This window comes from Rhinoderma darwinii, chromosome 1, assembly GCF_050947455.1.
Source record: "Rhinoderma darwinii isolate aRhiDar2 chromosome 1, aRhiDar2.hap1, whole genome shotgun sequence".
Lineage (NCBI taxonomy): Eukaryota > Metazoa > Chordata > Amphibia > Anura > Rhinodermatidae > Rhinoderma > Rhinoderma darwinii.
Window position 1 is genome coordinate 506,181,707 of NC_134687.1, and position 12,008 is coordinate 506,193,714.

At 40.0% G+C, this 12,008-nt stretch overlaps 1 protein-coding gene across 3 annotated transcripts in view; it reads right to left on the minus strand.

The window, feature by feature from the left end:
* Positions 1-4,160: 4,160 nt before the first annotated feature.
* Positions 4,161-12,008, minus strand: part of SNCAIP (synuclein alpha interacting protein) — a 219,517-nt gene continuing 211,669 nt past the window's right edge. For 2 of the 3 annotated variants that reach the window (XM_075836246.1, XM_075836229.1), the window contains one exon: positions 4,161-9,929. In XM_075836246.1, coding sequence (XP_075692361.1) covers positions 9,845-9,929 — 85 coding nt within the window. In that variant the 3' untranslated portion in view covers positions 4,161-9,844. The remainder of the gene's footprint in view (positions 9,930-12,008) is intronic. The other variant, XM_075836238.1, reaches the window with a different exon arrangement.

The window sequence follows — 12,008 nt, forward strand, 5'->3', positions numbered from 1 at the left end:
GGGTTCTCCAGAAAACAGTAATACCCCATATGTGGTCATAAATTGCAGTTTAGGCACACTGCCAGGCTCAGTTGGACCACCATTTGGCTTTTGAAACGCAGATATTGCTTGGTGTTTTACTGGTATTTCAGCTTATAGTGTGCGGGGCATATGTAAACTGTGCAGAGTACATCAGGGTATATGTAAGCTGGGCGGAGTACATCAGGGCATATGTAAGCTGGGCGGAGTACATCAGGGGATATGTAAGCTGGACGGAGTACATCAGGGTATATGTAAGATGGGCGGAGTACATCAGGGCATATGTAAGCTGGACGGAGTACATCAGGGTATATGTAAGCTATGTGGAGTACATCAGGGCATATATAAGCTGTGCGGAGTACATCAGGGCATATGTAAGCTGGACGGAGTACATCAGGGTATATGTAAGATGGGCGGAGTACATCAGGGCATATGTAAGCTGGACGGAGTACATCAGGGTATATGTAAGCTGGGCGGAGTGCAACCGGTCATAATAGGATGATGTAATAATGGGGTGAATGAATAATCCATGGATTGGTGTGGTACGCTTTGAACCAATCCTTTATGCACAGGCTGGGTTTATTGGGTATTATACAAAATATCTGCGCTCCAGTATTGCCTAATCTTTGACTTCTTCACTAGCTCAATGCCCTAAAGTTTCCTCATCTCCGCTGTGTCTACAGGGTCCACCTGTGGGGTCCAGCAAATGACAATGTGGGGTATTTAGTGAAATTCTACTGGAATAAAAAATTAGTCTGGGCCGTCATTTAGCATCATTTTGCATCATTGCGTTTTGAGAGTCATAACGTGTTATTTTTCTGGTGACGGAGCTGTGTGAGGGCGCGTTTTTTTGTGGAACGAGCTGTAATTTTTATTGGTTCCATTTTGGGGCACACGCGATTTTTTTTTATATCACTATGTATTCCATTTTTTGGGTCATGAGGAAACCAAAAAACAGCCATTCTAGCACATTTTTTTTGTTGTTTTTTTTTTTACAGTGTTCACCGTAAAGTATAAACAACATGTTAACTTTATTCTGCGTGTCGATACGATTACAGTGACACCAAATTTTTTATCATTTTACGTTTCACTACGTTCCCACAATAAAAATACTCTTTTCTAAAAAAAATCATGTTTTAGTGTAGCCGTTTTCTAACAGCCATAACTTTTTTATTTTTTAATTGATATCGCTGCGGGAGGGCTTGTTTAATGCGTAACAAACTGTAGCATCTATTAGTACTATTTTACGTTACTTGCGACTTTTCGATCATTTTATGAAAAAAAAATTGAGACAAGATGACCAAAAAATAAAATGCTGTCATTGTTTTTTATTAAAATTTTTTACGGTGTTCACCGTGCAATAAAAATAATGTGACATTTTCATAGATCAGGCCGTTCCGAACGCCGACGATACATATTATGTATAGTTTTTTTCATGTTTTCATTTTTTTCTAATAATAAAGGAGTTGATCAGGGAAACAGGGCGATTTATTGTTTTTATTAGTTAAAACTTTTATTTATTTTTCTTTCACATTTTTTTTTTACTTTTTTTATTACACTGACCTGGGGACTTGAAGATCTGGTTTTCTGATCCCCGGTACAATACACTGCACTACTTATTCATCATCTGACAGTTAGCGTATTAGTAGGCTTCCACACCAGGGCAACCAGGAGGCCTAGCAACGGCTTCCTGGTTGCCATAGCAACCATCGCCACTCGCGATCTATCGCGGGGGGGGCCGGGGGGTACAGAGGGAGTTCCCTCCCTCTGTCAACCACTTCAATGCGGCGGACGCCATTGACAGCCGCATTGAATGGGTTAAATAGCTGCGATCGGCTGTAACTGCCATCGCAGCCATTGCAGCGGGATGTAAGCTGTGTATAACAGCTGACAGCCGCTGAAGATAAAGCGCGCACAGCTCCTGTGCTCGCTTTATCTACAGGGCGTGACTGTACGTCCGTGTGCAGGAAAGCGCTTTGAATTTGGACGTACAGTCACGCCCAAAAGCAGGAAGGGGTTAATAAAGTTTTTATTGAGCAAAAATAGTTAGACATAAAAAAATATATAAATTTGGTATCGCCGTAATCTTACTGACCTGCAGAATAAAGATGACATGTAATTTATAAAGCACATTAAACGTTATATTATAAATAAACTAAGAACTACACCACAATTGCTGTTTTCAATATATGGACAGTGACGTCAAGGGCTTCCCAAAGTACAGCGCTTAAAGTAGCGCTGTGTCCGGTGAGTCCTCGACTCCCTCTGCTCCTCCGCTCTGAACTAATTATGAAGCAGGGGGCTGATGGTTCCCTGCTTCAGAATTGGGTTCAACTGTATCTGCATCCAGGGGACGCAGATACAGTTGACTGCAGGACATACCTCCGGCTGCCCGGGACAGCGGGACACCGCCCGGAATCTGGTACTGTCCCACTGAATCCGGTAAGTTTGGGAGGTATAGTATTCAATAGTATCTGCATCCTAAGGACGCAGAAACGATTTAATGTGGCATTGCTACCGCTGTAGGAGCCGTAGCAGCTGCTAGCTGTGAAACCGGGAAGGTGGCGGCACGGGCCCCTCTTGCTCTGGGCCCCCGTAGCAGCCGCTATGGCTGCTACACCGGTAGTTACGCCACTGTGCTGAGTAAAGGGTCTGAATACTTATGTTAGTGCAATATTTTTGTTTTTCCTTTTCAATAAATTAGCAAAGATTACTAACATTCTGTTTTCACTTTCACTGTCCTTATGGGGTATTGAGTGCAAAATTATGGGGGAATACTAGACTTTTTTTATTTTAGCACAAGGCCTCAACATAACAAAATGTGAAAAAATGGAAAGGGTCTGAAGACGATCTGAATGAATTGTAGCTATTAGTTATTCACACTTCTGCTAGCTGCTACTAGAATCAGTCAAGAGTTTGTTGCACACCCGTAAAAGCTCTGCTAAACTACTATAACTTAGGCATCATTCACACAGCGGTGTTTTGGTCAGTATTTTGCATCAAATAAATACTATAAGGCTTTATTCAGACGAACGGGAATTACGTCCGTGCAACGCGCGTTATTTTCACGCGCGTCGCACGGACCTATATTAGTCTATGGGGCCGTGCGGACATGTGCGTGATTTTTACTCAGCGTGAGTCCGCTGAAACAAAGTCACGACATGTCCGTTCTTTGGGCGTTTTGCGCGAATCACGCACCCATTGAAGTCAATGGGTTCGTGAAAACCACGCATGACGCACGGAAGCACTTCCGTGCGAACTGCGTGATTCGCGCAACAGCAGTGAAAAGGATGAATGAAAACAGAAAAGCACCACGTGCTTTTCTGTTTGCAAACATCCAAACGGAGTGTCATTATGATGGCGGCTGCGCGAAAAGCACGCAGCCGCGCATCATATGCTGCTGCCACACGGAGATGTTAAGTGGCTTTTGCGCAGGCAAAACGCCGCGTTTTTGCGTGCGCAAAAACGCCACGCTCGTGTGAATCCAGCCTAAGGAAAATATTTTCTCCTTTTCCGTATTCCGGGACCCACTCCTGGTTTTAACAAATACTTATTCAAATTTGACCAAAATACACAGGTGTGAATGAGGCCTAAGGATGATAAAAAATAATTATCAAAATACTGTATATATAATTTAAAATGGAAACATAAGCAGATTTGTGGCTTTGACTAAAAACAGCACTGTATATGGTATTTATGTAGTAGATGTTGCGTCATTTACATATTCTGCATGCGGCACAAAAATACTTAATGTTTTTATTCGTTATATCTTAATAATTCCTAATTTTTTTTTGGAGGGCTAAATATTTTTTTAATAAAATCCATATTGTCCCCCCCATGATACGTCCTCTTCCACTACAAACTCACTGGTTAAGGGCAGCCTAGTAAGGGGACAGGTCCGCAGCACTATTAGCCCATACGGAACAAAAACAAATATTGTACCATTTGGCTTATAGCATCTAACACAGAATACAACGGACTCATAGTTATGCCCACAGTATTTATGAGAAGAGCACCATCCATCTACGTAATCATATAGTGTACAGTAAATTGTCTCATTTAAAAATGAAATAGAAAGAATTCTATGACATAGTAAGTAATACAAACGGTGTTTCAGGTTAATTTTTATTGTTAATTGCATTCAAAATGTACAATTAAATTCCACAAAGTCCAAACCAACTTGAATAGAAAAAAGTGCTCATGTTATATAAAATATTTCTTACAACAAGACTGAGTGCTCTTCTAAGATTTAAGAAATAGCCATTGTAAAATAGAAACCATCTTATCATCTATTTTATTGCTAGCAGTCTACGTGATGAAAAGTTTTCAAAGATTTCCATTTTATAAAATATCAAAGGCTCAGAAAAACAACACCCTCTGTGTCCTTGTACAAAAACTATGAGAGGAGGACAACAAACAATTAAACAGTAAATTTACAATACGAAACCTCGGCCGCGCTCATCCCACGCAGCTGCATAAATATCTGGTAATCTCACACAGTCACAAACATTGACGTTTTACAAACTATCCCCATGTTTCATTTATCCCATTGTTATAGTGCTACATGGTAAATGGATTCCTCTAGGAAAGGTACAGTATTTACACAGGTAAATCTATCGGCCCAAAGAGAAAAACTCAAAAAGGAAAGCAATAAAAAGTAAAAGAAAACACAAAAATAATACAAATTGTTTTTGTAGAAAGTGGTTGCAATAATTAGGTGGGTTTTGCCTTTTGTGTTTTACAGTGTAATGATAGTAGGCAATGCAATATATAACTGTCTTCTTCATGTGTATTTGAGCTGGTTGGTTTATTTTTCATCCAACAAAATTAATATATTAATTATAAAATTTACACCATGGATTCCTAGATGTTTAAGGTGTAGTACAAGTGACAGCAAGGCTGCAACTCCTGCCAGAAATATGAAAAGTAATGGCGAAAACGCAGACGAGCCGTCTGGTCGCCTAGGCAACTGAATGACCCCCTCTCCTCTCCTGCAGAGCTTTCTCTGGTGGGAGACACAGCCTCTCTCAAAACTGGAACTTTATTTTAATAAGCTTTTTAACAAAAAACAACCTATAGCTCTCTCAGAGTTGGTCTGAGGATGGAGTAATATAATCCTTAGAGCCAGAGTTCAGTGACCCAACACCATGTGACAGATACAACATGTGACATACAATGATTGCATTCTCCTGTGCGGTGCCCCCTCCTGGTGCAAATGATTCTCCTGTTTGCATCTGTCAGTTAAATGACATCACTTCCTGTCTCAGTGGCCACAGAATCCTGTCTCCTAACAGACCTAACCGTGGTGTCACAGGTAATAATTCAAATAGGAGCCAGGGAGAGAACAGGGCAGGAAGACTACACCCATGAAGCCAGAAGTAGTAATGGAAAATGGCTTCACCTAGGGGATGGAATGCAAATAAGTAGAAAAATAATGCTAATGGAACAAGGAAGTTTTTGTCATGGAATTAGGCTTTAAAGGCTATGTACACCTTTGGCGGGCATTTATTTATTTTAAATAAAAAGGTTAGTCAGTGTGATTAGTGCAACTTTCTAAACAGTTTTTATTAAAAATTAGTTTTACTTTTTGAGATACAGCTGCTTTGTATTCTCTATTATTATTTTATTAAAAAAAACAAAATTACCCTCCAAAGGTGTATATAGCCTTTAAATTTGCAGAAAGTGTTGTAGCAAAAATGTATCCTTCAATAGTATATCTAAAATAAAAAAACACATGCTAAAGATAAATTGGTATGAAAAACACCATGGGAGAGGTACCTGTGTAATGCCACATAATGTGTTGTAGTAGAATCGATGAATATAATTAAAGGGGTTTTCCATGTTCTGACAACTGATGTTCAATCCACCGGATGGGTCATCAGTATATGATCGGTGCGGGTCCGACACCTGGATCCTCCACGGATCAGCTGCTGCGGCTGCCTCCAGGCATCGGACCATATTGCTGGAAGCAGCGGCCGATCTGCAGTACTGCAGTTCTGCTCCTACTCAAGTGAATAGGAGCAGAGCTGCAGTTCTGCCGAACGGCCGTTATGCAATGTACGTAGCCATCTGCTTCCGGCTCTAACTACGGCATACCGTTCAAAACATCCAGTGCCCGGAGGCTGTCGGACCCGCACCGATCATATACTGATGACCTATCCGGTGGATAGGTCATCAGTTGTCAGACCGTGGATACCCCTTTAAGAAAGGTATGATCTTACACATGCAGGTGTAATTTTTGTGGAGTCCATGCAGAGTTGGATATATGAGAATAATGTTATTCCTTTATGGCCCTGCGCTATCCTTAACACTGACCCTGGAAGTAATAGGGCAATCTCCTTGGAAAAGGAACACGTCCATGGAAGCCCTAAGCAAACCCCTCTTTGGCATTTCCTCTCTCTGTAGGAATTAGATTCTTCAGGGGAACAGCAAGGGCATAGAGTGTGTTGTTCACACATGAAAACAAGCAGCCATACCAGTGTGTATAGTGCCAGTTAGTTCATTACCATAAATATGCTATTAAATGTTCTAAAAGTTTTAGCTACTACCCTTTCTGTGATTGTATTAGTGTTAGTGATGCGGACATTCTAATGAATAGTCAGCTCTTCTCTGTGATGCTATATTCTATTGTACAAAAAAAGCTGTCACTTACTGTAGTTATATCACATTGACACACGATTGTCAAGTGGCCATGAAGTCTGATTAGGGATAATGGATCAGTGTGCCTTTAACAGTTAGGGCTCATTCAGACGAGCGTATTCCTTGTCCGTGTCCTGTCCGTTGAAACAACGCACAGCACACGGACCCATTGATTTCAATGGGGCTATTCACAAATGCGTGAGTTTTCATGCAGCGAGTGTCTGTTGCGTGAAACTCACTGCATGTCCTATATTGGTACGTTTTTACGCACCTAGCCGCCCATTGAGGTCAATCTGAGCGTGAAAACCTCGGACAGCACACGGATGCACGTCCGTGTGCTGTCCATGTTTTACGCATCAATTACATTGAAAAAACAAAAGAAAGTCCTTGCGAGTGCGTGAAAAACACATTCCACACGCAAAGCACACTGGTGCAAAATGCAATGCACACGAACAGATGTACGTGCGTTTTTTACGTGTGTAAATCTGTCACGCTCGTGTGAATGTAGCCTTAAAGGAAGTAACTCGCATACATCACTTCTGATGCTGAAAGGTTGGGAGTTTTTTTTATTTTGGCCTTTTGTCTTCATCTGACATTGAAATCAGGGGAAATAGAGGAAATTAGGTAATATTCCTGATTACTGCACAAAAGCAATTATATTTTCTAACAGTCTGGATAACACAAGAGTCATGGCTCTACAAAGGCTTATTTATTAAAGCATCTTCTTTCAATTACAATTACCCTTCAAGCTCTGGGAGAAAATGTTAATGTTGTTTTTGTGCAGTCCAATTGTTTGTATTTGTCACAGTAATTTTTCTCTGCTTTTAACTTACCAGGGTGAAAGACATAAATTATTTTTCAGTACATGATATTCTCTGATAAGACTGGATGTTGTTAGCATTTAGGACATTATCCAAGAAAAAATGAAATATTCAGGTTTTCTCGATGATACGGCTGTCAAAGTCACTTTAAGTTAGTTTTACCATTAAGTATCACATATAAAATTATTGTGGGAAAGGAAAGAAAACAATACATTGCATATAAGCACCATATTATTTACTAGTCTGTAATCTGATACCAGGAATGCTTGGATTTTACATATAAAGGATTGTACTGATCCCCGGAAAATCGTAATTTTACACAGCAAAATGGATTTTAGCCTTTAAGGCTATGTCCAGCTTCACAATCCATTTTTTTCTCCAAGCATTTAACATGAAAAAAGGATCAACTTTGAAAATAGTCTTGATAAAAAAATACCCTACATCTTTTGTCTAAAGCTCCTATGCAGACTTACACAGATGTATCAAACCTTAACTTGACGTTGATAACTTGTTGCAGCGTGATAACTTATACGCAACAAAAGCCATTGAAAATTTATTGAGAAAGTCAAGTAAACATTTCTTGTATTTAAAGGGTAACTAAACAAACTTCTGACATGTCAGAAGTTTTGATTGGTGGGGGTCCGAGTGTGAGCGCTCAGCCGCTTTCTTTCTGTTTGGCTTTTTCCAGAAAGCCGATGTATCGGAGTACGGGCTCATAGACTTTCTATTGAGCCCATACACCGCTACATCGAGTTCTGGAAAAAGCCGAACAGAAACTAATTGGCTCAGCTCTCACACGACCGCTTCTGCAACTTCGTTTTAGCGATTGGTGGGAGTCTCATTGCTCGGATCCCCACCAATCAAAACTTCTGACATGTCACAATGACATGTCAGAAGTATATTGAACATTTAGTTACCCTTTAACGAGTTAAGCGCCAAATTAAAGATTATTACATCTGTACATCTCCATGGAAACAGACACCCAAAAAAGAAACTGTGTAGTCTGATCCTACAGTCACAATTCCTTTTATCTGTCTTCTACTTCTTCCTCACATACATTTGGTAGATTAGCAAGTAAGGTCCTGATGGAAGGGAATATGACTGCAGGATCAGACAACACAGGGTTTCTTTGTTGTCTGTTACCATGGAGATGCATAGATCTGCATAGCAGCAATAGGCACAAAGCAGTAGGACTTTTTTCAATGAAGCAATTTTTCATTTTAGAGCAATAAAAAATAATTGTTTGAGAAGGTGTACCAAGCTTTTAATGGTTTGACTTTGTCAGCTATACTGGTCATTGGCCTTAAAGTTTAACGCTCCTGCAGTAATACAAACAGTTTAAATACTTCTGCAGACTGGTAATCTACATGACTTCCTGTCTGGTGACTACTGTTTAAGTAGATGTAGGTTTATTCAATATACAATTTACTGTCTCATCATACTGCAAATATATAAGATCTCTTCCACTAAAGTAAATGGAAGCATTAGAAGACTGTACAAGAAATCACGCTAGAACAAAATAATATGTAAATGATGTGCTTTCTTTCTAACTGCAACTGAATGCAGGGGAAAGCGGCTTAATGAGAGAAGCGAGCTCTCCAACAATAAACACAGTGGAGTGGGATCAGGCGGGCAGCAAAGACGTCACTGCTCTGAAGCTAGGTAATAGTCGAAGAGAAACGACTGATGGGGTGTGGTTTTGACAACCACTGCTGCCACCTCAGAAATGTTCAGCAGCGATTGTTTTTTCTGATGACCCTTATACACCTAGAAACCCCCAAAAATTATCATTTCGGGACACATAACCAAAATGAAGGAAAATGTATATTAATTGACCCATCTGGATCTGTTTGTTTTTTTTAAATATTAGATTCAGCATGAACTTTTACTCATTTCAGGTGACTCATATTTTTCCCCTGGAGTGAACCGCTCTATTCAATGACAGATTTATTTCAAACTGACAAAACCTGTTTGGCAAAACCCACCTAAATAGGTGTATAATGATGGTCAAATGATTTGGTAAAATCATGAACAATGGGATGAACCTGTTGTCTGTAATAAATATCATATACAGTAATAAAGAGAAAGCTGATGGAAACAGTAAAACAAAATATTACTTTTTCAAGCAGAACTGGATTCGAGACATACTGTCAATCATTGTCCATACAATCCAGTATGAAAAGATTTGTAGTCCATATAAAAACAAAACTCTACAGTTACACAGAAGTACCCACAAGTGAAAAACCCTATCTGTGCATCCATATGGAGAACAAAAGACACAGTAGATGTAAGGCCACAGGACGACCGTGACCTTTGCTGGTGGTGCTGCTGATTTTTTGCAGAACATCTTTAATAAGGAGTCCGTCTTATAAGAAAAATTCTTGTATGTCATGTTCTTCAGGATGTATGTCACTGAACAAAATCTTCATTGATCCACTGCCTGATTTATGCCTGGGTAAACAAAACAAGTATATTTTTATCATCAAACTTTTCCTATAATAGATGATGCATACATGTATAAAAAAAAACTGAGAAATGCAGCAAGCAATGTACAACCAACTATAGCATTTGTATCTCAGTTTGTTAATTTTGGGTTAGTAAACGCATAATGAAAAAGATGCAGTACTATACTAAAGTCCATTTTGTTAATATTTTTTTAGATTCAATTTGGAGAAAAATAAGATAGAACTTCATTCAGTCCGAATGCCACAAAAAATACTCTGCTGATGCCCAACAAGGCATACACTGCCTTAAAAATGGAACTATGGACTATGTTAGATAAAATATGCTATGCGGACGCTAAAAGCAGGGTAAAGTAAAGAGTTAATATGCACCAGAATAAGTGGCTCAAAGTGGTTGTCTGGTTTTGAAAATGTATTTTCAAATACAATACCCTATTAGGGAATTGTGTCTTAATAGAGAGGGTTCCCCCTTTCAGCACACTCAGCTATTTGCCACAGTGGGCAGTCGCTACAAAAAGTGTCTTTAGTTCTAGAGGACCCATCACGTGTGTTCATTATATGGAAAGCCCACTGATTTCAATAGAAACTTTGTAATGCTTAATTTCTCCTGTGGTGGAACCCCATGAACGCTTGCTGCTGGGTTCCCCCACAGATTACAGTTAAATGCTAACCCTGTGATCTGCTTATTGTTGATGGACTCTTTTAAAAAAACAAAAGTGTCTGACCAAAGTGTACAACTCGTTTAACAAATTCTTCTGAAATCCTGTATATAATAGCTGTAGAGTAGCAACTGGAGTAATAATTCGCAACTGGCCCATGTTTTGGTGGTCGCCCAATGAAGATTCATAGACCGTACAGCACTTTAAAAACAACCTTAGATAAAAGAGAGCTGTAGTCTCATTGGACACTACGGGTAACACTACTCTTTCTCTGCACTATTTTTATTATACATATCCCCTTATTTCTTGTATTCATCAAAGGCTCTTCTTATCATTGTGACATTATGAATCAGTACGATAACAGTCTCTTCAATTAATGAAAAAGGGTTTCAAAGTAAAAAGCATTGAATTTAAGGCTTATTCAGACGAACGTATAATACGTCCGTGCAACGCGCGTGGATTTCACGCGCCTCGCACGGACCTATGTTAGTCAATGGGGCCGTTCAGACAGTCCGTGATTTTCATGCAGCGTGTGTCCGCTGTGTAAAACTCACGACATGTCCTATATTTGTGCGTTTTTCGCGCATCACGCACCCATTGAAGTCAATGGGTGCGTGAAAATCACGCGCAGCACACGGAAGCACTCCCGTGTGACGCGTGTGATTCCCGCAACAGCAGTAAAAACTATGAATGAAAACAGAAAAGAACCACGTGCTTTTCTGTTTACAAACATAAAAACAGAGTGTCATAATGATGGCGGCTGTGCGAAAATCACGCAGCCACGCATCATACGCTGCTGACACACCGAGCTGTTATGGACCTTTTGTAAGCGCAAAAGGAACACGCTCGTGTGAATCCGGCCTTAATAATTAAAAATTAACTGATCTACAGTAGAAAGTAGCCAATATTTTTATAAACAGTCAGCCATTCCGAGGTGTAGATAGGATAAAGAGGGCCCTATAGCTAACACTTCAATGGGGCCCCACATTGGAGCTAGTACACACCACCACACATACCCTATGTGAGGAATAAAGGTCCCCGATGCTTGCGTGCAACCATCCTAACCCATCCCTTCTAGGGAAAAAGGTCAGTAAGAAACTTTGACTGGTTCTTCCCCTTTATTAGCAAATATTACAGAGCCCATGGGAGGTGGAGCCTTGCTTAAAGGGGTTGTCCAGGAATACATTTTATTTAAATTTTAACTTAATTGGACATATTTAATTACATTTCTAATATAGAATATCTGTTTACCTGTGCCAGCGTTACCCTGTTCTGATCTGCAGTCACGTGACCGCACCCAGGGTAAATTTTTTATTTCCTGTGACGTTCCGTGTCTTTGCTCAGCCAGCATTTCTGGCGGAACAAAGGCATGGTGCGTCATCAACTACGTTTACAGGCAGTGGGCCGAG